General features: G+C 39.6%; 1 protein-coding gene across 9 annotated transcripts in view; it reads left to right on the top strand.

The window, feature by feature from the left end:
• Nucleotides 1–23544, top strand: part of LOC116996181 (mitogen-activated protein kinase 10) — a 144830-nt gene extending 121286 nt beyond the window's left edge. For 8 of the 9 annotated variants that reach the window (XM_033059365.2, XM_033059366.2, XM_033059363.2 and 5 more), the window contains 4 exons: nucleotides 2109–2233; nucleotides 11432–11495; nucleotides 11991–12068; nucleotides 17036–23544. In XM_033059365.2, the coding sequence (XP_032915256.1) occupies nucleotides 2109–2233; nucleotides 11432–11495; nucleotides 11991–12068; nucleotides 17036–17178 (410 nt within the window). In that variant the 3' untranslated portion in view covers nucleotides 17179–23544. Of the gene's footprint in view, nucleotides 1–2108; nucleotides 2234–11431; nucleotides 11496–11990; nucleotides 12069–17030 lie in introns of all 9 variants that reach the window. The other variant, XM_033059370.2, reaches the window with a different exon arrangement.
• The last annotated feature ends 1927 nt before the right edge of the window (nucleotides 23545–25471 follow it).

Below are 25471 nucleotides of genomic sequence, written 5' to 3'. Positions count from 1 at the left end.
TTTCCAATTTTTCTGCTCTCTAGTTGCACTCCATTTAATGCAGTTAGTCGCAGACCAGTGACTGCGTGGGTTTTGTTCAGCTGAGAGGCAGCCTTTGGAAATGGTTTTTGGAAATCCTGGTGCTTGGGCAGCCAAGGGAACAAAATCACTGAGGCATTGAGAATATTCCCATGGTGTTCCATGTGATGATCCTGTGCCACAAGGATTTGAGGTGTTCCTTCACTCTTATTCTGGAACTTGTAACACAAAGGAGCAATGGAACTTCCATTGGGAGATCTCAGCACTTGCACTGTTATTTTTAGGTGAAAAATACCAGTTCAGCCAAATGCCTGCCTCATAGCTCTATCTTTACTGGAATATACAAATATATTATTAACATCAGCCAAAATGAAGTAGCCGAGGTTTAATATCCACTGGGGTGGATTGCTTCTTTTGAAAAAATCCTGTGGGTCACTTAAGATATGTGAACTAGAAAACTAACTTAATTACAGTGTGACTAGATATCCCCCTGTAGAAGAAAAATTGCCATGATTTTAATCATATATTGAAGCCTTTTTTCACTTGAATGGGGCATTGACCTTCAATGGGAAAGAGTGATTACTGTGTGTTTAGTGCACAGCCCTGCAGTCCTGTGCTGTGGATTGGCTCTGCACCACTCCAGTCCTTGGAACTACTCTCCACAGTGGCATCTAATGGTTTTCAATTGCTTGCAATTTGCATGTCATTACACAACCCAGAATTTTCTTCCAGCTAACAACTGCATCCTAGCCAAGCTGCTGTCCTGGCTCTGGGAGTAAAGGGAAAGGAAAGGTCTGAGCAGATGCTTTCGGATACATAGAATTTATACTTCTACCATGACACAATGGAATAATGGAATTTTCCTGCATTTGCAGCTAATGAATAGCAATGACTGTCAAACAGTGCTGTTATCTTTTGGATACAGAAAGCATATAGATTTGAGCATCCTGAATGCCAGTATTTAGGATACAGCCACGAAACAAGAAAAAAGTGGACTTAGAAACCCCTACTTGTGCAGCATTGTATCATCCCATGCTCTGCCTAAATATTTCACGATAATGTAATGTTAATGCATTAATTAGATACCCATGTATGATGAGATACCTAATAATATTTTTGCACTTACTGCTCTTTGCAACTTTTTTCCTTTCATTGTCTTTTTCACTTACACAGCAAATAATTTTGAGCATCCAAGAGCTACATAGTTAATAACAGTAATAATAATAATAGAAATATATATTGTTATAATTTTTTGTGTGGGTTGAGATGGTATTATATTTTTTACAAACTCCTAGTAGGGAAAATCCATTTGGATAATACAAAGCTGATTTTGTGGCTTTGTTGTGGCATTGTTTGCCTGATAGGCACAATGGAATATATTAGGAGGTAAAATAAATCAATGTTCCAATGTAAAATTCAATGTGTGTGCATATATATATGTGTGTATATATGTAGTGGAGGATTATGTGCCCCACTGATTTAAACTTCATTATGCAGGACAAACAAGACTCAAGCAGTTCCAAAACACTTCCATATCACTATGCTGCCAAGGCTACAGATTTGAAATTATTTCTTCTAAGGGGATGCCTTAAGATTAGCCCAGTTTCTATGCCTCATTAAAATGTTTAATGCCTCACAGCAGTTTAGGTGAAAAACTTTAAAACATCCAGAGAAGTGTGGATGTTTTTCTGAGCCAGTCTAAGAGTTCCTGTAAGTTTCAGGCTTTGATTCAGTAATGCCATGATTTTAGACTCCTTTATGTGAAGTTTTGTGCTTTGATCCTGGTAATAATCACAATACAACAAGCACATTCTTCCTGGGGATATTTCAGCCCTCTGCATGGAATCTGCACACATGTAAAATGTCACTAAAGCTATTTAGGGAACTTAAGGTGTCAGACTTGACTTCAGCCCCTTTCTAATGAATCTGATGATTACTGAAGAGCTCTTGCAATGAGGCAGGGGAGCAGAAGTACACACACAACCAATCTCTGAAAGGGCTGTGCCACTGCTGCTTTACCTACTAACCCTCCTCAGGAGACTGTGGTTACTTTGTGCTAACGCTGTGTTCCTCTGCTTTCCTTGTTCCAGCCAGCCAAGCCAGGGACCTCTTATCAAAGATGCTGGTCATTGATCCAGCCAAGAGGATATCAGTAGATGAAGCCTTACAGCATCCATACATTAATGTCTGGTACGACCCAGCAGAGGTGGAGGCGGTAAGTGAGGCAGCTCCTTCCTTCAGAATTCTGAACACAAATGGGATTCAGGGATTCCTGCTGCTTTACAGCAGCACTACAATGAGCATGCTATAAAGAAACAATGCTGGCACAGTGGTGGTCTGGGGATTGGTGTGAAATGAGATCTGCAGGGCCAGGATACCTCTCTTTATTAGATTAACTGGTAATGGATGGGAGGAACAAAAGCACTTCAAGCATATGAAGCCATTTTCTGCTTTCCTCTAGAGAGGATTTTGAGTCCACTAGCTCACCTTTTAAGCTATAGAAGTCAATCTGGCAAAAGATACTATATTTCTTTCCAAACCTTTTCCTGTGGAAGACAGAAAACATCACTTTTTATGTTTGTGTTCAAGGATATACATAGAGAGGAGGAGAATTAAACAAAATAAATAAATAAATAAATAGTTGGGATTCTGGAAAAGAAGAGAAAATCCTGAAATCAGAATTCAGAAAAATCGTAGCAGGACATAAATTCTTCCATCAAATGAAGCAGGGGCTCATGTATTTTCCTGGCTATGGTTCAACGTACAGTATCATGTATACTGTGTGCAAACAGAAATGGATTTTTTCTCATAATCCTGTCATGCCCTAGACACCTCTCTGTAAGCCTTGGTGAGGCTGGTGTTAACAGGGATAAGTGCAATCTGTCAGCACTTCAGTGACATGGTATCAGAGGTGTGGTGTAAAGGGTAAAGGTATAAATTCAGAGAGGTGCTCAGTAATACTCTGTGTGAAATGCATGGAAACGGGTCTAGAAATCTTATTTAGCCACCATAGGAAATGAAGACCTTGTAAAATTAAATCACTGCTTTTTAGTGATATGCTCCAATTCAGTCTGTGTTCTGAAAGTGCAATAAACTTCAAAAGTAAATGTTCAAACCCCCATCAAATTTCCAGCACATGGGATTTTTTCAGAGGATGTTATTTAGGAGTACTTTATAGGGCTTCATTTTGCCAGTCTAATTTTCAGAGGAAAAGTTAAATTGGAAGACTTTCTTTTCACAATGAACAGTTTATTGAATTATAATTATCCATCTGTTCATGCCAACACACCTTCAGTGGTTAGCTATAAGTCAGTTACTAATTATTTTCTGCAGAAAAATTACAAGAAAATAATTGTGGATATTGGTGGTTTTCTGTTCTTGCTCAGAAGAGTGCTCTCCAGCGAGTACCCCACTGAAATGTCTGCCCTGTTGCACTTGCAGAAGAATTAGGATCAAATCCAGTAAATATTTCCTAATGCCATGCATTAAGCATGCCATAGGCAATGGGGAAATGACCTCTTCTTGTATTTGTGTTAGATCTTCCCAAATTTGTAGCAGGGGTGGGACTTAGAATGCATGTAAAAACATCCAACAAATTAGCTCTTTGAGAGGTAGATACTTTTGCTCATTCACTTAATAACTGACTCTGTGAATTTGACTATACTGAACTAAAGCACAGAAGATATAATCGGGTAAAACTGAACAAAAAAGTAGCATTTGAATGACATTTCAAAGCCTGAAAATGGCCATTAATGTGGCTCATTAATGTCAGATTTGCAGCATGATGAGGCTCTATGAGGCAGCCCTGCTTTTTCACAGACTACCCTGCAAATGTGCAACCAGGGAACCTGACAAGAAAGCAATGGGAAAATGAGTGACAGAGTTGTTTGGTGACTTGCATAGTGCTTAACTTCCCAATATTTTTCCTGGTTTCCCAACTGGGTTTATAAGCCTACAGTGTGTTGCATCTGCTCATGTTCACTGCATTTCTTTTTCTTTTTGGTAATACTTGATCATACTTGATAAGCACTTTTACACAGAAGTCTTTCCTCATGTAGCTGAAGGTTTGGTAGTGGGATGTTTGGGGGTTTTTTTTAAGTTCTCCTCCCATATTGTAACATGAGACAGGATTCCTCCCACTGTCAGTAATCGTGTACAGTAGGGATAACAGAAATTAGGATACAGAGGTATTAAACAAGATAACATCTTCAGCCAGAATAGTATTGGGGAGGGGGGAATTAGGTAACTTCTGCTGTCTAGTTAGCTTCCTCCTTCTCCCCAGTAAATGGCTTCATCAAAAGCAGCCAGGCATCTGTTGTACAGCATCCATTTCATCCAGAAGCAGGAGAGGACAGGTAGCTGAAAGCATTTAATGTGACAGGAGTTTTGAAGGGAGCTGTTGCAATGTTGTTAAATGTCAGCCTGTGCTGGAGCAGACAATGCAGAGCACTGAAGCCAGCTCAGGGAATAAGCAGAGAATTTGGTGTCAAAGTTTAACCTGGAGGTAACAACCCTCTGTGTCTGCTCAGATTTACAGCATTATAAATGTGAGGGAAACAGATAAAACAGCCCTACCCAGTCAAAAAGCAGACTAGTGAGACAGCTACAGTCCCTCTTTATAAGTCTATTATAAGTTTATGGTCTTCCAGAGACGGAGTGGGGGCAATAAAACTATGATGTCTCATTCTAATGAGCAAACACTGTGCACAAATGGGAAGTGCTAGGAATGCAATACCCTTTCCCTTGCAATTAAACTCTTCTGGGTGGCCCTAAATGCCAAGTGTGAGTCCCTGACACAGAGAGGAAGACAGGCTGTTATTAGATGTGGGACTTGCTATTCACCAGCCACAGGAGGCTACTCAAACAGAGCTGTGGCTCTCCTGCTGCATGAAACAATCCACAGCCAAAGCCCTCAACAGCTCTGGAGCAGTATCACACTCACTGCTAGGAACAGGCACAGCTTTTGAGCTTGCCTGTGGATTTTGGATTTACAGGGAATTTTTATGTCTAACATAGGTGGTTTACCAGGTTCTTTTAAGCACACACAGTTTACCACAGTATCTCTGATAATAAACTCAGAGCATTGTTCTGAAATTATTTTGAATAGCATTACAGTTAAGATAATTTCTTTATTTAGCCAATGACAACTAAAATATGTGTTTTTTAAAAATAGGAGAATATGCAGATAATGTATGGCTTGGGTTGCAGGGAATTCCCAAATGTTGAAATCTATTTCAATCTTCACACCTAATTTAAATGCAGGAAAGCAAGACCTCACAGGGCATAAGTATTATTTATTAATATTACGCAGGAAATCTATTGTAAAATCAGAATAGGAACTTACAGACCTTACTTCTCTGTTTTATTCTTTAATTCAAGCTGTCTCAGATCCACTTTTAAACAGATATTATGTTTATTACTTTCATGTTAGGATATTTACCTATATAGCAGCATTTGGACTATTATATGAATAAGTGACACACACCGTACATTTTCTCCTTCAAATTGCTTTTGTTCTATTTTTAGGAAAGAAGAGGTTTCCAATATCTCTTGTCTCAACATGCAGACTACTCTGTTTAATGTAGATAATCTCACTATCTCCCTGATGACATATTAGTTTCTCTATTTTCCTGTCTGAAAATGCTGTGCTTGAGACTGTTTTAAATTTTTTTTGAAGCTGCTATACATTGTCACCCTTCACTGAAATGATTTCTGAGTAAATCCCAAATCTGATATTTAATTTTTCATATCTACCCTAATATTTAAGCCTATTTGCAAGTCATTGAGTTTTATCCCAAAATGATCAAATTGTGAGCAAAATGGGTTCCTACACATTGCTTTAGCACAGTTAAATTCTTCCTTTAGTTATTGATATATTCAAAGAAACCGTTCATGTCATGTTGGATTCCATTTGGGAACCTTTTGAATGCATGTGTGATCTCATATTGATTCCTACTTGGGAAAACTTGTTCCATTTCATGGGAACAAATCTAGTAGCAAAATTTGTTGTAGATTATTATGTGATATTCTCTATTAACTGGTTTCAAAACTTATCTTGAACTTTCCTGTACCTGCAGTTGTTGTTTGTTATCTGATATGGGCCATCCATTAGAAGAGAGATTTCTATGAAACAGAAAGATCAGGTGTTAAAAATACTCCTGTCAAGCATTCCTCTATGCATTCCTCAGTATTTTACAGCAGTGATAGATTTTGTGGGGTTTTATTCACTGTAACTCACATGGCTTTCATTTCTGGTTTTATTTTCATAGGATTTGTATTTCACTGGAGTATATCTGCATCTAGAACCATCCACAGGGGGCTGAGTTGGGAATTATCATTCATTTTGCTGTGCATGCCAATCTGTGTGTTAGCTTCCATAAATGTGATGCTGTTTCCACTGTTTCCAGTGTTGCTAATGAAAACAACTTGGTTTATTGTTCTCAGTCCGAGGTCCAGGACAGAATTTTTTGCCTTAGCCCTATAAAATCTATCTGTGGCCAGCTGTTATAGACAAATTTTTAAAATTAATTTCAAGATTCATAGATTGTCAGAATAAAAAAAAAAAGTCACTCACCTCTTATTTTACCTGTGAGTGCTAAGCATCCATTGTGATGGAGAAGCACTTTGGAGAGCTCTGTGGCCTTGGCAAACACACTTCAAAGAAGGTGTCACCTCCACTACATGACAAAAGCAAAGCTGTCAGGTTGTTGCCTTTTCTGCTGTTCTTTTCTCTTGCTCAGCTCTGTATAGATGTCAGTCTATAGAAAGTCTTCGATGAGCTGCCACATTTCTTAGCTCTCAGTTACAGGGCTTGGTTTTCTCCTTAGAGATTGATGGAGTGCATCTGTTCTCTCCCAAAAGAAGTGTGCAGCTCTGCTTTGTGCACAAGCACGGATATTTCCTCTACTCAACAACATCCATTTATTCATAGCTGATTGATTATGGAAGTTGAACACAGCTTCTACAAAAATCTTTGTTATTGTCAGTGAGGACGAATGGTTAGAGAAGAAAGAGGAACTTCTTTCCTTCTTTTTCCTTTTTGAACCAAACTTTATCTTTTTCCAGCTTGCTTTTTGTATCTTCAATCTGTGTGTAGCTGAGTAATCTTGACTCCATGGCATCCTTATGGTCAGAAGCAGCTCAGTCTAATTTCATTGATGCACATTATGTGTGGAGATTTCCAAAAGCCTCTGCAGAAACTCCAAGGAACAAATGGGCCCAGAGTCATCTCTTCTTCCATATCCATAGCTGAGATCATCCCCAGCCCACTGTGGAATCCCTTGGCAGTACAGGGTGAAATCCCAAGCACTTTGTAGATAAAGAGATGCCAGACCTCTGGTGACAAGCACGCTGGTGTACTTGGACTTGCACTGCAAAAATAAATATATGAATGGTAGCAGTAACACAATTTAGGTTGTAGCAAAACACCAAGGAATTTTTATATTCACTTGTTACAAGGATCTAAGCTATTTAACAAAATGTTTAACCTCACACCATTAATTTTTGCATCCTCCAGTCCTTCTTTTATCTGTGTTATCTTGCTAATTGTATCTTGCTGCCTTATTGTGCTGCTCCACAACTACTGCCCCAGACCCTGCAGTTCTGGGAACAGATACAAACTCAGGCCTTGCTCTGCCAAGCTTTCTAAAAACAGCTCATCCCAAGGTCTCCACTGTGCTGGCACTAGCTCTGCAGAGGCAGGGACAGAGATGGCAGGATTCACTCGAGTGTGAGCTTCAGCCCATTCCTTTTGCTTTCTAGCAGTGGCATACAAACCAATCTGTGTTGCTTTGGGAAAGTGAGAATACATCGGTTTCAACATATGTTTTGCTTTTTTCTCTAGTGAAAAGCTTTCCCTCTCTGGATATTGGAATAGTATTTAACAAATCCAGTAGTCTCTTGGTGTTTATCTGACTACATAAACCCCTATGTCTTTTGTGTATTTTGCTTTTCTGTTTGTTTTTTTAATTAGTCTTGCTTATTTGTTTGTTTGTTTTGCTTTTTGTTTTGTTTTGTTTTCATCTTTTTCCCCATACAGAGACCTATGTGGATATTTTCTGTTGTTTTTTGGTAATTTTTATTATGTCCAATGAATATTACATTCCATGCAAAAATATTTTGAAAATCAGTTTGTAAAATTGAAAAGCAAAAACCCATTGAAACAACAGGGGTTTTATTTTAGAATCTACAAGAAAAGTGTAATTCATTCCTTTGCTTCTGCATTCAAAAATAGATTCTGCTCTTTGTTGTTGTTGCTAATGCAACTGCTTGCAAATCAATGTTTTGGGGAGAAAATGGCTGCCTTAAACTGAAGCTGGATGCTGCCACCCATAGGATGGATCCACACCCTGCCTTGATTTAATGCTGTTTGAGCTCTACTTTTTCTGAGGCTTACAGACTGAGTTGACCAGGTTGGAAAAGATCTTGGAGATCATCAAGTCCAGCTTATGACATAACACCACCTTACCAACTAAACCATGGCATTGAGCGCCACATCCAGTCTTTTTTTAAACACCTAAACAAATTAAACTCTGTAACTCTCAGTATGAAGGGTTCATAAGAATGGCTGTAATACTGCAGCTGCATCCACATGGGAAGTCAATGCTTATGAACTCAGTCATTTCCTAAGATGTTTGATTTAGGTAGCAAAATCAGTTTTAGGCAAAGCTTTGCACCAAGACTAAAATCAAGTGCCCAGGAGGACCTGGGTATGGCAACTGCTCTGATTGCTCCATTGCTGTGGCAATACTTGTATATTATCTTTCAAAACCTCCTGTCTTCCCTCTAATTTTAGGAATTGGTTTCTTAAAAAGCCACAAAACAAACAAGTTAGCAGAAAAGGGATCGAGAGCCTGGAGGGGATTACAATCTATTTGATAACAGTCTATTAGACTTTGTGGTTCTCATAAGAATTAAAGAGAATTGTGGGAAAATAAATTCTCAAAATAGATTTGGTGTTCTCAACTCCTCTCTGTGCCTTGAATCAATGAAAAAACGTGAGGACTCAGGGAATTTTGATGGGAAAGCTTCACTTCTCCCAGTGTGAAGTGCTGGCCAGGCCTCTCAGCAGAGCTCCATTCTGCACAGGCTTTAGAGGTTACAGACCCTGCCTCTGTAGAGCAGGGGTTTATTGATGCTGCTGTCCTGCTGAATATTCGCTCCCCTTGGCTCCCTCATGCCTGCCCTGAGCCATGTTTCATAGCTGTGGGTTCTGCTAACTCACAAGTACAAAGTCTGCAGTGTAAGCACTGGCAGAGCACTGGAATGCTGTGCAGGTGCAGCTTCTGGCATCCTGCACTGTGTGAAGGACAGTTTGGATGCTCTCCCTTGTTTGACTCCATAGAAAAATAGGAGCTCAGCAATGAGTGAGATTATTCTGGGGCTCTCTCCCTGGAAAATGCCTTTGTTTCCAGAGTGTATTAATCTAGGCAATGATTACGGCTGATTTCCTTGTTGCTTATTAGCCAATTACACCAGGTTAAGATGTAGCTGAAATAAATTAGAAGATAAATAAGCCAAAGATGCAGTGGTTGTGTGAATTGAGAATAGGTATGTGCATCTGATCACTTGCTCCTTTTGATCCTGCAATTTATGTTTGGGAATTAAAGTAGTGAAGGAATCTATCCTCTTATTTCTACCTGCGGGAGAAACACAAGTTTTTCTATGGAAGGTGCAAAAAGAGTGTTAATACTTGGTAGAAGCAATTTTACCCCCACCTATACTTTTGGCAGGCTTCTCCCTGAAGCTTTTAGAAAGCTGCTTTCAGGATATTCTTGTCCAGCTTGGTTTGTCTGTTCTGTTTGCACCTGGCAGAGAAGAGGTGCTTCTGTCACTGTGATTCAGCTGCAGCTCAGCCAAACACCTCCCCTGCTGCTCCTGAAAATTCCTAGTCCCTCAATTTTCCTGGCTTGGCCATGGCTGAGTGGCTGAGCAGGAGCCCAGCAGGATCAGCTGGAGGAGTGGAGCTTGCCTATCACCCCCACAGGTCAGTGGTGAGCATCACCTGTACCCTGATAGCATCCAGCTCTGGGACAGCCCGGTCAGCAGGAGCACAGGATCCCCACAGAGGTTGTGCTGGTCTTGGTGGCATCAGAAAGGAGTGAGAAGGGTTGTTATGCTGAATGAGAGAACAACTGCACTGGGACTCAGACTCTTACAGGGTTGTGTCTTACCTTTTTGATACAACAAAACCTCAGGTATCCATGCTGGCACTCACTTTAATTCATGACGTGTTTCCTTAGCATCTTCTCAGCTATGAGACTTGGCAATCCATGACATCACCTAATTCCCTTACCCTCAGCCCTGATACAAATGTCACTCTGGGGAAGCTTCCCTTGTGTTCAGTGGACTTGTCCAGTTCAGCTGTCATGTAATTTTCGTGGTCCATATCATGTCACTGAGCTATTGCTTTTTCAGTTGTATTTGTAGCACGCAAATGCCCTAATGGACTTATGGAGTTAGGGTCCTGAGAGAAAATTACTAAATTCTTAGTGATTCAAGAAAACAGCTTGGTAAATATGCATTTAATAGGAGGATGCTTTGAAGGGGACACAATGGCAAGCGCCCAAGATGGGAGTCAGAGGAAATATATATGAGTAAGAAAAGTGTTGTGGGTCTTGTTTCCATTTTCGTTAGGTGCTCTTACCTCAGATGCTGGAGCTTCTTGATAGAAGGAAGGAGGGCTGAGTTTTCTGCCTTCCTTGGCTGATTTATTTGGCAGCCAACATCAGGAGAGGCAATGAACACATGGCTTAGTAGCCCAATGAAATCAGGTGTTCAGACTCCCTGAAATTCTAGGTGCCTTTCTCTCAGTAAATTCCAGGATCTGGTGGCTCTCTGACTTTCCCATCAACTAAAAGAAAGAAAGAAATCTTTCTGTCCAAAGTAAAGTAGCTTAAAAAATACATATACTGGAAATTTAGGTAATTTGGAATATGGATTAGAAACTGTGGCAGGGAGACTTAGTTAAAAATTAGGGTTATTTTGGGAAGTCTGTATAGCAGCAAATCTAAAGAGCCACTTAAAAATTAATATGTTAATGTTACTACTAATTAATCAAGACTGGTGTTTGTTTGGTATTCTGACAGTACCTCTCTGCTGGTACAAACAATTTGGGTGTGGAGTTTCAGGGCTCAGTACCAGCACAGTGGCATTGTTGGTTTTATTTTAACTGCAGCTATGCCTCCTTTTTGAGAAAGGAAAACAGAGAAGTGTGTTGGTTTCTTCTACAAAAAGAGTTGAGTTCCAGAGGTGTTAATCCCCTTAATATTCAAATGTGTTTCAGATGTTTTTGTATGTACAGGATGGATTGCAAAGAGAGAGAGAGGAGGAATTATCTTTAATTAAGTAATTATTCCTAATTATTTACAGTATAACAGACAGTTGACTAAACAGCTGTGTTTCTTTCCTGCAGCCTCCTCCTCAGATATATGATAAACAGCTGGATGAAAGGGAACATACAATCGAGGAATGGAAAGGTAATTGCAGTTCAGAATTACACGGGAAGGGGCGTTTTAGTGGAAAAATGGCAAAAAACATAGCGAAAATATGGAAAATGTTCTGAGGGCTATCATTATCTACATAGGTTAATGTTACACAGGAAGTGTGGATTCCAGTGCTTCACTGAAATCTGAGGATATCATCTGGAGAACAGAATAGTGCTCAGCAGGGCAATGCATCAGAATTTTAGCTGCAGTAAAAGGTGCCGTATTATTGTACTGCTTCTCTTTTGGATAGTGCAGCATTAAACAATTCTCCTGCTCTGCTTGAATCCCATTTATCTTGATTCAGCTCCAAAAGGAGATGAGATGAGAGGAGGGGAATGAAAGAGAGAGGTCTTAGGTGGGTAGAACTGTCAGACTTGGGAAGACAAGGCAGGGCAGACTTAGTGACTCCAACAGGATGTGGTAGCTGTTGTGTTTGTGGCCACAGGCACTGGCCTCTGTCATAACTGTCACAATCCTCTCTTCCAGAACTCATCTACAAAGAAGTAATGAATTCTGAAGAAAAGACTAAAAATGGCGTAGTAAAAGGACAGCCTTCTCCTTCAGGTACTCAGCCCCATTGAATAACTTTGACGTGTGCTCTGTACTGGCAAAGAGAGGATGGAGATTGCTGAAGGGCTTAGGCTACACTTGCAGTTATGTTTGCCAATGAAGAAGTTTTTTATGAGATCTAGTGCTTCTAATGGATTGACCTTTATTAATTGTACTCCAGTGTAATACTTTAAAAATGGTCTTCTTGCTATTTGAGAGATAGTTATGCTGATATTGTCTGTGGTTACAAATTATATTCCTCTGAGTGTGGGGGTTTCTCTCACACTGGTATTTTCATACTTTTTATGGGTGGATAACTGAACCAAAACTTTGCTAACTGAAACAAGCAAAATTGGTGATGTTACCAAATATTAATCTGCTGGACACCCAGCCCCATGTAAGTGTCTGGTACTAATCAGTAGTCTATCCTCTCAGAAATTCAATCACATTAAAAGAGCTGGCTGACAAATTTTGATGACACTTTAATGAAAAGGGAAAGTTGTCTTCAACCACGGACTCCTAAAGTCCTGCCACAAAAAAAATCACAACTAAATGTTTTCTGAGTAAAATTCACATCAGTCTTTTCACAGAAATGCAAACTGTTACTGCCAGTGCACAGAAATACATATTTGTGAAGGTACAGTTTCACTGGCAAATTTCAAGTGCCCAGATTTTGAGCACAATGTTCCAGCAGTATTTACTTGTAAAACTGCCTTTCCTCAAGTACAATCATCTAGCTCAGTGTTCTCTGCATATTTTCAGAGATTTTTTTTTGCACTCTCATTTTTCACTTGCTGCTGAGCCAAGGTAATGTTAAAACAAGAATCACTAGTAACTCATAGGACAAGGGGAAACATGGCAATAATGAAGGGACTTAATAAAGTGTTGGGTGGTGATGTTGGAGCACAATCCCTGCACCTGGATTTTGACATGGATGAAGTAATATATTGGAAACAATCCACTATGTTCTTGCCAAGTAGCAAATAAAGAACAGAACTTGCAGATTTAATTTACTGAACTACAGTGCCACCACTGAAAAGAAATCTGGGGCACTAAAAATTATCTGATAAATCCTCATTCTTAAATTTTTCTCCCTTGCAGAATTGAGGTTGCAGGTTGATAAATGATTGAGAAACACGGTAGTTACTTGTTTCAGAATTAATTACCTGGGGATTTCTTTATCTAATTCATATTCTGGTTTTGCCATGTGGAAGATTTTTATTGATTATGTAAAACATTTTCAGACATACAAATTTGTCTTTTTTTAACCTACTATTTCTTCTGCTGTTTCCCTTTGACTGTTTCTTAAAAGTTAGACACCAACAAGTTCATAAAATATTTTAAAACTGCTCTCAGATGAGGCTGTTTCTTGAAACAGTAGATTTCCTGTTTTTCTTCATTCTGTGTGCCTGACTTTAATCCTCAGCTGAATGAAATAATAGAAGAAAGAGGTAAAACACCAGTTCTGAGCGTAAGGAAAATGGGAGAGACTCTACTCATTGGCTGGTGTTCTTGGCAAGAATTCAGAAAGCTGAGATTTAGTGCTCTAGCAATAATCATAGCAAGCAAGCTGGAGATTAGTTTCCATGATTACTTGATCACAGTTTCAGGGGAGACTGATGAAGCTGACAGCACCAGGGATAATAATTGCTCATTGATGGAGCCACTTAGAGTGCCTGTGTATCAGGGTGTCAATCTCTTGTTCTGTGAAGAATTGGTTAGTACAACATATCAGCTTGGAAACTCAAGTACCTGCCCCTCATGTTCAATGAACAAAATCAGCAGTGTTGTTCCCAGCAGAGGCTACTTCTGCCTGTCTAAACAAAGTGTTTCTGTTACTATCAAACAGCAGCATTAAAAAAAAAAGAAAACAGAGAGTGTAATACAAAGCTGTAGATTATTTAAGCTTAAGTTCTGTCCATGCTATCTAACCTCTTCTTTTACTCTCCTCCAGCCTTCACTACCCAGCTGTAGTTTCAAACATAACATTTTCAACTGTCTTGTCCTTTCTGGGTACAGAATATAGTAAATAACACAGATCTTAGTGCAGCTTATTTTTAGCCTTCTCTTTCTAGGTGAAAATAGATCTTTTATTTTTCCTTTCCTGGTTTTTACTTGCTGATTTGCCATCACCCAGGAACTGCTGGGCACCTTCACCAGCCCTCCTCTGTCGTGTGCAGACTCTAAATTAAGCAGCTGATGGACTTGCCAAGCACTGCAACACTTGATACCAAGAGTTGCTGTTTACACAATTTATCAGAAGCTGAGCAGATCCCCAAGGAAGACACTGGGCTTTTTTGGAAACTACAAAAGCTGCAGTTCTCCTTTCAGCTTTTTTACACCCAGATCTGTACCACCTCACAGCTGAAGTCTCAGAGGCATGTCCATTGCTATTTAATAGCTCTTGCCAGGAGCCCTCTGAGGAAGGAATCCCTTCTTTGCAGCACACAAGCTGGTGTGTGCTCTAAAAGAGAAGCTGTAAAGGCAATAGCAGAGCCAGGAACAGATCCCAGGAGCTGTTTCCCACCTGCTCTAACCTTTAACACTTTTCCTCAATCCTGCAGCCAGTGAGAAGCTTCCTGCTGAATAGAAACTTTGTAAATGGGGCTCTTTTTCCCTTTTGAGTGCACCTCTGTCATATCTGCACTGTCTCACCTGGCACACATCCCTCCAGGAGCAAGCTGCCATAGCACCAGGCAGGTGCTGAGCCCAGCAAATGGCGCATTCCTTACTGACTGGGACAGCTTTGTTTGGGCTTCTGAGTGTTACTGCCCAGGTGCTGCTTTGGGCTGCTGAGCTCTTTAATTCTGTCCTTGGGATTTAGGGTGGTTTCATTTGTTTTTGTGGGTACTCTGTGAGTCTGGGTGCTTTGGGGCTGCAGCAGCAACTATCACATCTGTGTGTTGTGTCATGTGGAATTGTGCTGAAAGGCAGGAATAGCCATAAAAATGCAATTTCCAGAAACTCATGGGCTGCACTGATGCTTGCTGAGAAGAGCATAGCAGGGTTTATTGAATTCAGCGCTGCTGAATCAGACAGAGTACAACAAAATCTTTACCTGTACAGTTTCTGCAGCTATTTCTTCAGTTATTTTGCCTAGCTAACTTGAGTTCACATTCATCAAAGAAAACTGCATAGCAACAGTTTGATCAAAAGTTGATTGAACCTACTGGAATTATTTCCTTCTGATTCTTGGGATATTATCCATGACTTAATGGCAGGCTTACTATTTTGCCCAGCATGGTAACATTTAGAAAGGTAATACATTGTTTAGTCATCAATATAAATTAATTTGGTCGTATTTTGACTGCACATAAATGAGCTTGTCTTGACTGATTAGTATTTTCATAAAATGCAACACGACTTAATAACACGTAAACATAAAGTAACAGTATTGTACTGGATGATAAGTAATACAACTGGATGATATGTAAATAACCCTTGGAAAACACATTTTCTGGCAGAGAGGATGGATGATTGCTGTCTGCAGACTTCATTAAGCTTGCTCTTTTTGTAGCACTTAAAAAATTAACTATTTTGTTTTCCAAATGTATCAGGAAAGTCAATTAATTTAGGGTTGGTTCCCATGCCATAATGTACTACTAGAACAGCACAAAGCAGTTCCCATCTGGAGCTGTAAATGTGAGCACATCTATCTTGTTTTTTGCATATTTGTAGTGGATGTGTATAAAGGGAAGAAAAAGTTAAGGCATATAGAATAGAGATTGGACATGTGGTATGGTGGCTTGACTTCTCAAAGTAATGTTTTCATTACAAACTGAAAAGTGACAAAAATCCTTTCCTTTTGCCCATAGGAGCATATATTTTGCCTAGGCTGCAGAGATAACTTTTAATCTCTGTATTAGGAATATATGAGTTGTTTTGCTAGATAATAGATGTTCATTTCTAGCCTTTTGATGGAAATGAAGGTCTGTAAAAATTGGCTGAGCACACTTCTCAGACTGAAGAATGAAATGGCATCTATCTACAGAACAAAGACTTGTGTCACCTGCATAGCTGTAATTTCCAGCTATGCAAGATCATACAGAATTACACATTTTATTGTCATGAATATTTAATGGAAATTAATGTATCCCTCTCAAACTGAAGACAGTGATAATTTTGGTATAAAGAACACAAAAAAACCATCACCTGAAAGCTCAGTGGAAAAAAAATAACAATCAAACAGGTTTTTGTTACTCTGAGAACTTCAGTTTGAGCTTAGATTAATGAGCAGTAACAGTTGAGCAGGCATAGGTGCACAATAAATACATTCTTTACATGGCTCTGTATTTGTCATTCGGTGGTCTGAATTTATCAGACTGATAATTTCTGATATTATTCAGTGATGTGATGAATGTTCAGTTGCATTAATGATAATCTCAGGAAGGTTCATTCTTCATTTCATAAAGTCAAAGTGACTTTTGTGTAATATCTGGTACCATCATCATTTTAGAGAGGCAAGGTAAATTTGGATATTCAAAACTAGAGTCACAGCTGAAATCATGGGCTTAGTCACCTAATCCTTAGCTAAGAGAAAGAAACCCCTCTGCATTTCCACTGGGTGATTTGATCCCACCCACTCTATTAGTCTGCCACTAAGAAAACTGGAATTTTATAAGAAGAATATGGAGGAATAGGCGGGGTCTGTTTTTGTTTTGATCACACCTTGTGTGATCCTGGCATGACTCTGGGTGTTTTGGAGCTCCAAGCAGGCTAGAACGAAGTGGGGTGCCAAACAGTGTACGAGCTGTAACTTTTCAAAGCAGACTGGTGAGGCACAGAATTTCCTGGTAAGATATTTAATATTATCCAATGTCTAAAGTTTGTATGGCCCATCTTCTGCTGAGGTTTGCCAATATATACAACACATTGTCTAAAATGGTCTGTGAACCGCCAGATCAGCCCCCTCTGCTTTCTAACGCGCAACGCCTTCGGGGGTTGCGGGTTTAATCACGTTGGTGTTCGTTTTCGTAGCACAGGTGCAGCAGTGAACAGCAGTGAGAGCCTCCCTCCATCCTCATCTGTCAACGACATCTCATCCATGTCCACGGATCAAACCCTGGCGTCTGACACGGACAGCAGCCTGGAAGCTTCTGCGGGACCCCTCGGTTGTTGCAGGTGACTAGCCGCCTGCCTGCGAAACCCAGCGTTCTTCAGAGGATGATGGAACCCAGGAGGGAACAATTATGGGAGCTAAGAGATGAAAAGAAAGGGAAACAAAACACAAAGATTTAAGCGAAACAAACAAAGAAACAAGCAAACAAAAAATTCTTTTCAGCCTGCTTCTCCTACAGAGTTATGTAATGCAGCTAAGCTCAAGTGTGTATTTAACTTATAGTTGCTCTGCTTTGGTCTTCTTCCAGTGATGCTTACTGGGGGGGAAAAGGAAAAAAGGAACTGAAAAAATCCTTTTTTTACCCCCCTGCCCACAAGATGTTAAATGAATGGCTGCAAAACCAGCAACCTGCAACTGTCTTTTTCACACTGGCATGACAAGGTGTGCAGTAGCCACGCTCCACCCTACGAGTGTGTGTCTGCCTTCACTCTCTGTTCTGCCATCTGCCCAGGGAGGCAGGCAGGGATCTCCACGCATTTCTCCTCACACACAAACAGCACACACACACACAGGTGCCAACAGAATCCTGGCAGTGCATGCAGCTGTGTGCCTGCACATCTGCACAGGCACTTAGTGTGCACTCCACAGCTGTAACTGGCCCATTCCAGGCGAACTGCTTAACTGCATATGGGATCTCACAGCACATATTCTATCTGTTTGCTCATTGATGAGGTTGCATATACTGGATGAGGACTTGTGGAAGTGTAAATAACCACACAGAACTGTGGCTCCCTCAGACACTTGAAGATGTAGCACCAAATTTCTGCTGAGAGTTGTATATATATTTTGAAATACCAGTTTTATTGAAAGAAGAAGCCACAGAGCTTCATAGAAAAATGTTAGTTTGTGAATGTTAAGACTTGTTGTTCTGATTTTTAGAGCAGATATGCCAAGATAAGACTGGGTTAGAAGGAAGCACATGTATCTTTGCAAGCTACAGGGAACAAGAATGAAGGGGGTTTTATGCATGTCTAAGCCCAGAAAGGTATCAGTAAGCAACTTTTTCTGTCCATATTAAGTGAATTATCATCTTAGGTCATAGATAGGCTGGCTATTTTGAAGTACATGTATGTTTGTAAATTAGAGGGTATGACAGGGTTGGGGAATGAGCAGGCTGTGATCAAAAGGACATGCACCAACTTGTTTTTATTTTATGTCTAGATCTTTATTAGGTTAGCTAGAGAAAGGATATTTGCAGCCCACTCCCTCTCAGTGTGTGTTTGCAGCTTAGGGGTTGTTTTCCCTTCTCACCATTCCCTTGCAGGCACTTCTGCTACTCAGAGAACAGGCATTGGCTGCGTGCTTTTGGCTGTTCATTTCCTCATAGCAAATCATTGGACTCCCCAGGAAGTTTTAGCATCTGTGTTACATGGAAAAGAACCACAGAGTGCATGGGTCTAGTTTTCCTATATTCCAACAGCCAAGGTTAATCAAAGGTCAATCAGCTCGTGCGCTGGGCTGGAAGGGTTGCAGCCAGGGGTCTTGGGCAGTTTGGACAAGTTTCTGAAGAACCCAACAGTGACTGAATATCAAATTGAATTTGCCAGGTAATAAAGCAGAGGACTTCCCATAGTAAGTAAGAGCAAGTGTTTTTAGTAGAGAATGACAAAATTCCACACAGAATTTCAGAACAATCGAATATTTCTCCAGCCAAAACAGCCTTTGACATTTTCCACTGCAAGGTCGTTATTATCTGAGTTGGAAATTAACTAAAATACAAGTCATCTGTCATTTTACCAAAGTATGCCATCTAAACTGAAATGAGCTAAACTCTACTCTAATGATGCCAGAGAGAGAAACTGTTTATACTATGTTAGTGGATATTTTAAATTCACTAATTCTTTTGTATTCAAAACTCTACCAAAATAGGACTGTTCCATTGGGTGGCTTACAAGCCTGCCATTCTGTGGTAGGAAAAAAGATTATTATCAAGTCAGATTTTGTTCAGAGGGAAGAAAAGGAAGAAAAAAATCTTCTCTCCGGGGAGGGGAGGAGGAGACATAAAAATTAAGAGGATACAAAATAAAATCAGACTTGGTAAGTCTGAGCTGTATCAGAATTGCTGTCGGAAGTGGGGGCCTTCCCTGGTTATATTTTTGGTAGATTTTTATCAAATTTTTTTTGAGAATAAAATTAGGTTGCTAATGTTCTAAAAACTCAGAGCAGTAATTTTAAAAGCAATAATTTACTACTGCTAAATATATTTAGCAATATTCTCTCTTAAGCCATGAAACATCAGGTCATTATTGAATGATGTAACTCTCACTCCAAAGCCAATGATCATAAAAGTATTGAAAGGTTAACAGCAAAGCTCTGTAGGTATGTAGGCAATAACACCAAGGGTGACTTCTTAGCAATAATTAAATATATCACCTCCAGATTTAATTCACCACAGATACATATTGATAATATTCAGGTAACTAGTATCTACTTTACATTCCTTAGTGTGCACCATTTGGGTGTGTTGTTTAAACAAAGCTAAGTCTCATCGAGGCAAAACTGCAAAAATATCACCAGTGTAGACTGTAGAAACTTGGAGCAATCCCAGTTCATTGCCAGTGATAGTGTGGAGATGTGGCATAGGCAATAGCAGAGAAGCCATTTATAGCAGATGGAGACTTGCAGACCTCCCGTGTTTCATCTCTTGAAGGCAAATCTGTACTCTTAGTCCCATGACATAATTCAGTCCTGTTCCGGTTCATGAGTGCAGGGTGGAGAAGCAGTGCTGATCTAAGGTGTTCTTAGATCAGCACTGAATGGACTCACAACACAGGAGTTACATAATCAGCTTTATTCCTGAATCTGCTAAGCACCAGAGCTTGTTCAAACATATCATGGAGACTGGAGGATGCTTGCAAAAATTTAACTAGCGTGTGCTTTTGTCCTTTGCTCAGCAGTGATCGACATCAGCATGTGCTTAAGTGCCTTGCTGAAATGGGACCTGAAAGAATTACTGCATCTCTTTTTGTCCTCAAATTAGTCTCCTTCATGAGAAGCTCTGTCTGGGGAAGGAGACTTGGAGCTGTCCACATTGGACACTAGGAAAAAAAAAAAGCCATCGATGAAGAAAAGCATTGGTTCTTTACAATTCTGGTCCTTGTATGTCCTTGTATGAAGTAGTGACCATCAAGCAGGAATAGCATCCTTTGTTTTGCTATGTGCCAGGAATTCGGTGCTGTCCGCTGGTACCTTACAGTAACACATGTACTCCTGAGGAAAGGATCGTAGTGGTGATGTTCTAAGGCTGTTTTAAGGGAAACCATTTTTTTTCTCCTCATTCTAGAAGTTTTGATACCGTCCTCTTAAAGTCTGTTCCCCTTTATTCCAAAATTTTGTTCATCTTATTAATAAATTCCCTCCTTAATTTTGCCATTGATCTTTTAAACCTTCTTCTGCTTAACATGTTACTAAACATAGTGCTTTGGCAACAATTTTCACTTAATTCTCTGAGGTTTGCTGTTGTAAGCATTATTGCCACCACTGCAGAAGTGAAAATTTGGAATCCAAAGATCCATGACACATGTTCCAAGGTATTTAGGCACCAAAGGGGCAATCAGAGAGCCTGTGCCAGAAGTGGCATAACCTACGTCATCCTGAATGGCAGCTGGACACCTTGGCATTTCTGAAAATGTACCTAAGAGCCTCTTGATATCATAAGTGCCTCAATACCCAAGGAAATTCTGTCCCTAGTGGCTCACCTAAGTCATGTATGAGGCATCAGCAGGGTGAGAAGGATGGCACGAGCATTATCTGTCAGTGGCTGCTCAGAGCACTAGCTGCATTGAGATGGTAGAGAGGAAAGTTGCTGCAAAACATCCCTGCTTTTTTTTTCAGTTGGAGAACTTTGGGGTAGTATGAGGAAAAAAAAAATAAAGAAGTCAGAATAGCTCTTAAAAGACCCTCCCTCCATTTTCTTTCTCAGTCCTGAGTTTAAAAGAGGATGAGGCATTGATTTATTACAAGTTGATGCAAGGTTATGTATGTTTTCAGTCCAAAATTTTTGGTAATTTTTGAAAACAGTCTTCAGATACTGACTTGGTAGCTGCAATAGCATTTTGTGAGTTTTGGCTATATTCCATTGCAATATATCTTCAGAGAGTTCAGATATTTGAGTTGATCACTGTGATTTATGCAAATTGTATTGTGGTTGATGTTCCATCCTCCTATCCTGAATTCCATGGCACAAATGGATCCATGAATCAGCCGGTTTGGATTACATAAAACAGATTTAAATTGAAGTGCAAGTATGGTAGTGTCAAAAAACCCCCACCAAAAAACCCAAACAATAAAGCTGTAGAAAGCCTGATCAGGTTTTCTGAGCCCTAATGCACTGATGGTTTTCCTCTGGAAATCACCAGCTCCTGCACAGCATTGGCCTCTGAAGGTTACACGAGACAGATGAGCATGTCACTATGTCACTCTTCCAAATTTATAAGCAATTTGGTTCATATATATTCCTTTATTTTCATATATATTGCTTTACTTTCTAGGATAACAATACTGAAGAAATTAGACCTGTTGCAGTGCCTTTAGGGAATTTCCCGAAGTAGTAATACTTAACTGATTTGGATTGTATTCTAAATTTTTCAGTGAGCACCAGTGATTTCTTTTCCGCCAATTTTTTTTCCCATGAAAAACATGCTAATAGTAATTTTTAGAACTGCCTGAGAGAGTCACATTTGGAAAATCTCCCGAATTTTTTATTTAAAATGTGTTTTGGATATGCTGGAACTATTGTAAAATGGAATTGGAATATTTTAATTCAAAGTAATTTCTAGTAACCAATGCTAGCTTATATATATTGCAAGCTCCACAGTACTTCTAAGGATCAAAAACTATTTTAGTTTCAGATCTATTTATTTCTATTCAGATCTATTTATATTTCTTCCCTCATGCTTATTGAGAGTTTAAAATTTTGTGTGAATTCAAACATGGAAAAACAAATATAAAAGGCATTTTGCAGCAAACTCTGTGCTTCCAGGGAGAGCAATATGAAAGAAAACCTGCAGGGACCAATTAGTTTTCTTTTAAAAGTCTGAGCTAGTGGTTGAATTTATGTTTAGGCTTTTCTTTTTCTTTACTTCTGTATGTGTGTGTAGGGAAGAGAGGGTGTACATGTGGATTTTTAGAACCTCTGTTCTGCTCGTGCTTGATCCAAGTTCCCAGTGTGGATAAAGAGAGGAATTGTAACATAATCACACATCTTCAAGAATCTGATGGCTGTGCTTATTTGAACTTCCACCACTTTGCAAAGGACACAGTTAACCAAGTGCAAGCTCAAGGTGATCTTTTTCACACACACACACACACAAAAAGAAAATAACTGTGCAGTAGGTTTAAATATTACATGAATATGTAATTGTCTTAATTAATAAAATGCTCGAGGTATGCAGGGGAATGGTGAATGTGTAATCTTCACCAATGAGCTGGAAAACCGACCTGTCCAGTGGAATTTAGTGGAATCTGCTTAGTGTATTAGGAACTTGCCAGTGTGGCCTAATTTTTCTTTCCTTTTTGTTCTTGGTTTGGGCTTTTTAATCAACTATTGATTGCAAAACGTTTAACTTAATGCATGTTCAGGCTCGTTGGCCTATGGCAAGTTTGAGTTTCAAAGAGGGTTTGATTTGACAAAAGAATGTTGAAAAACTTCAACTGAGGCTAATGGTGCCTTCTTACCTGAGAGGGAAAAGCTGAAAAGCACATATTGAAGGAAGACACAGTCAATTTGGGAAATAAATGTATCCTTACCATGCTTATCATTTCAGACAGGTCTCTTTTGCTAATTTTCACTGAACAGGGCCATTCTTGTCTTCTGGAAAGCAAGATATTTATAATGTAAATAGTTGTATGGATTTATTTTTTCCTTCCTCTGTAACTAATATGTAATAATCCAACATGCTATTTCTGTTAAAAACTTTTACAATAAGGCTGCTGTTTGCCTAAATATGGTTGACCTCTGACCTTCTCCTAAGTCAGTCACGTGCTGATAAAGGAGGATGCTGGAAGTTTCAGTGTACATATAGAATCATGTATATTTAGTAAATTGGGTAAGTGGGACTTATGGCCAGTATACATTAAGCCACAACAGTAACAAAGCTCCAGATCTTAACTAGCAAAAACAACTGTTCACCTTGCCATGTCCATCCTGTAATAAGATCTAAGTTGCACCTGCCTGTAGTTCTGCATGATCAGACTTCAAAGTATAACTAACAAGATCTGTAATGTATCAGTGTTGATAAACGTAGATGTAAACAAGAAAAAAAAAAAAAGAAAACAAAAAAAAAAAGAAAAAAAAGAAAAAGAAAAGAAAAATTAAATAACTTGACCAACAAAAGAAAATCAACAACAGCAACAGCTCAGTATCAAGACTGGAAGATGAGACATGTCTGATTTTGTTGCACAGTTATAACTGAAAAGAACAACCGGTGTCAGTCAGCATAAATGGACTACAGTAAGACATTTGTTAAGGAACCAACATTATTTCCATACTGTTTTGTTCTTACCCCATTTACTTTGAGCAGCTGTTGTTCCCTGTGCGTGGCACAGGGGAGAACAGGGCCTCAGTGATCAGTGTTTTATGGGTCAATGTCGCATTAATAATTTCCGATTTCTGTTTGTTTAGCATTTACTGAACAAAGATGGGACTCTCATGTTCTCCCATGTGTCCAAAGGAATCCTGTCAGAGCTTCCTCATGAGGATACTCTTCTCACTGCTGTCTCGACTCCTGTCTTTGAGTGACTTTGCAGTGTTCCCAGGGAAGAGCACAGCGCAGCTGGCGCGTTGTGCTTTCACGGGGGCTCAAAGTCACTCAGGGACAGGACTCAATAGAATTATGGTATGTACTCTATGCATGACGCCTATATTACACCTTTATGACCTTATAGTGGTAAAACTGATGATCTTTACAGATGTGGATTTGGACCATCTGGGTTTTTTTCGGGGAGGAAAACTGTCCTTGTCCCACAAACCACTCGCTCCTATCCAGAGCAGCTAAATGGAATTAAAGAGGTGCAAGGGCCTTCTCGGGACTGTGCCCATGGGTGAATTTCATGCTGTTTGAATGTGATCTTGCCAAAAAAGCCTGTATGTCTAGCAGGGGAGACTGTGACTGTCCTATAAGGAGTGTTTGTGTTGTTTACTTTAAAACAAGCTTTGCTAATTAAAGTAGTGTATTCCGGAGTCTATTTGAATGGCATGAAGGGTTTCAATGAAGAAGGTGGAAAGAATGCTCCTACAGCTCTCTTGGCTTCTTGTTTCTTTTCCTCCAGCCCTTTCTAGGGGACACACATTAAGCAGTAAACACATGGACATTGCCAGGGTTTCTGAATTCAGTGCTGCTTTGGGTGGGTTTTATCTAAGAAGCATCTACAGCACTACAGAAATGTAAAGGTATCTTAAGACATGGGAGACTCAGACATTTTGTCTTTGAGTAGCTCTGGAGTCTATTCTTCTGGCTGAGTGCCTAACAATATTGGAGGGAGTGGGGGAAATGTCATTCTGACCCAACTGGTCAGAATGAAGAAAATCTGCCAAGTAAAACCTAGCCCCTCTCCCAGCTCTTCCCCCATTAAAAAATGTAAACGAAAATCAAGCCAACAACAACAACAAACCCAACAAGAAAAACAAAACAACAAAATCAAGCCAACAAGAAAAACAAACAAAAAACAAAAAAGAAAAATCCCTAAACACCCATACCAATTGCACAGTTACTATTTGGAGACTGATTTTTCACAGATTTGAACACACTTTACTCTAGATGAAAAAAAGAATGCATAGGAAAGAGATGCTATCATTTGGAAAACACTACTAATTTTTCAGCTCTTGCACAAGCTAGCTATGTCCATAACATTTTCAAGCAAGTCAAACCATAATACACAAGGGAAGTTTTTGTATTTGGATTTATCATGTATAGGGATGAAAATTAAAATCCCGAAGAGTTTTCTACCAAAGCAATTTGAAGGTGAGAGCTGCAGAAAAGGACAAATTAAAGCACTTTGTAAGAAGTGTAAGGAAAGAAATTCGTATAGCTGTTGGCACTTAAATATTGTTTCAAGCCTACTATGCACAGTAGTACTCTTGTTCTGACTTGCTAGTCTTCTCCCAATCTGTATGTGCAGAGATTGGCCAAGCTACAAAATCTAATAGACACCTCTGATTTGCAGTGGCTGGGAAATTTTGGCTCTGTGATTCTTGCTGCAAAATGGTGGGAGACCCATTTCATATAGGGACCAGCTTTTTTGTTTTACTGGGTACCCTATGAAACAATTGAAGGGTCATTTTGTTTGAGAAATTTGCCCT

The sequence above is a fragment of the Catharus ustulatus genome, chromosome 5 (assembly GCF_009819885.2).
Source record: "Catharus ustulatus isolate bCatUst1 chromosome 5, bCatUst1.pri.v2, whole genome shotgun sequence".
NCBI lineage: Eukaryota > Metazoa > Chordata > Aves > Passeriformes > Turdidae > Catharus > Catharus ustulatus.
Note: the sequence above shows the minus strand (reverse complement) of the source record. Positions and strands in the feature narration are given on the sequence as shown.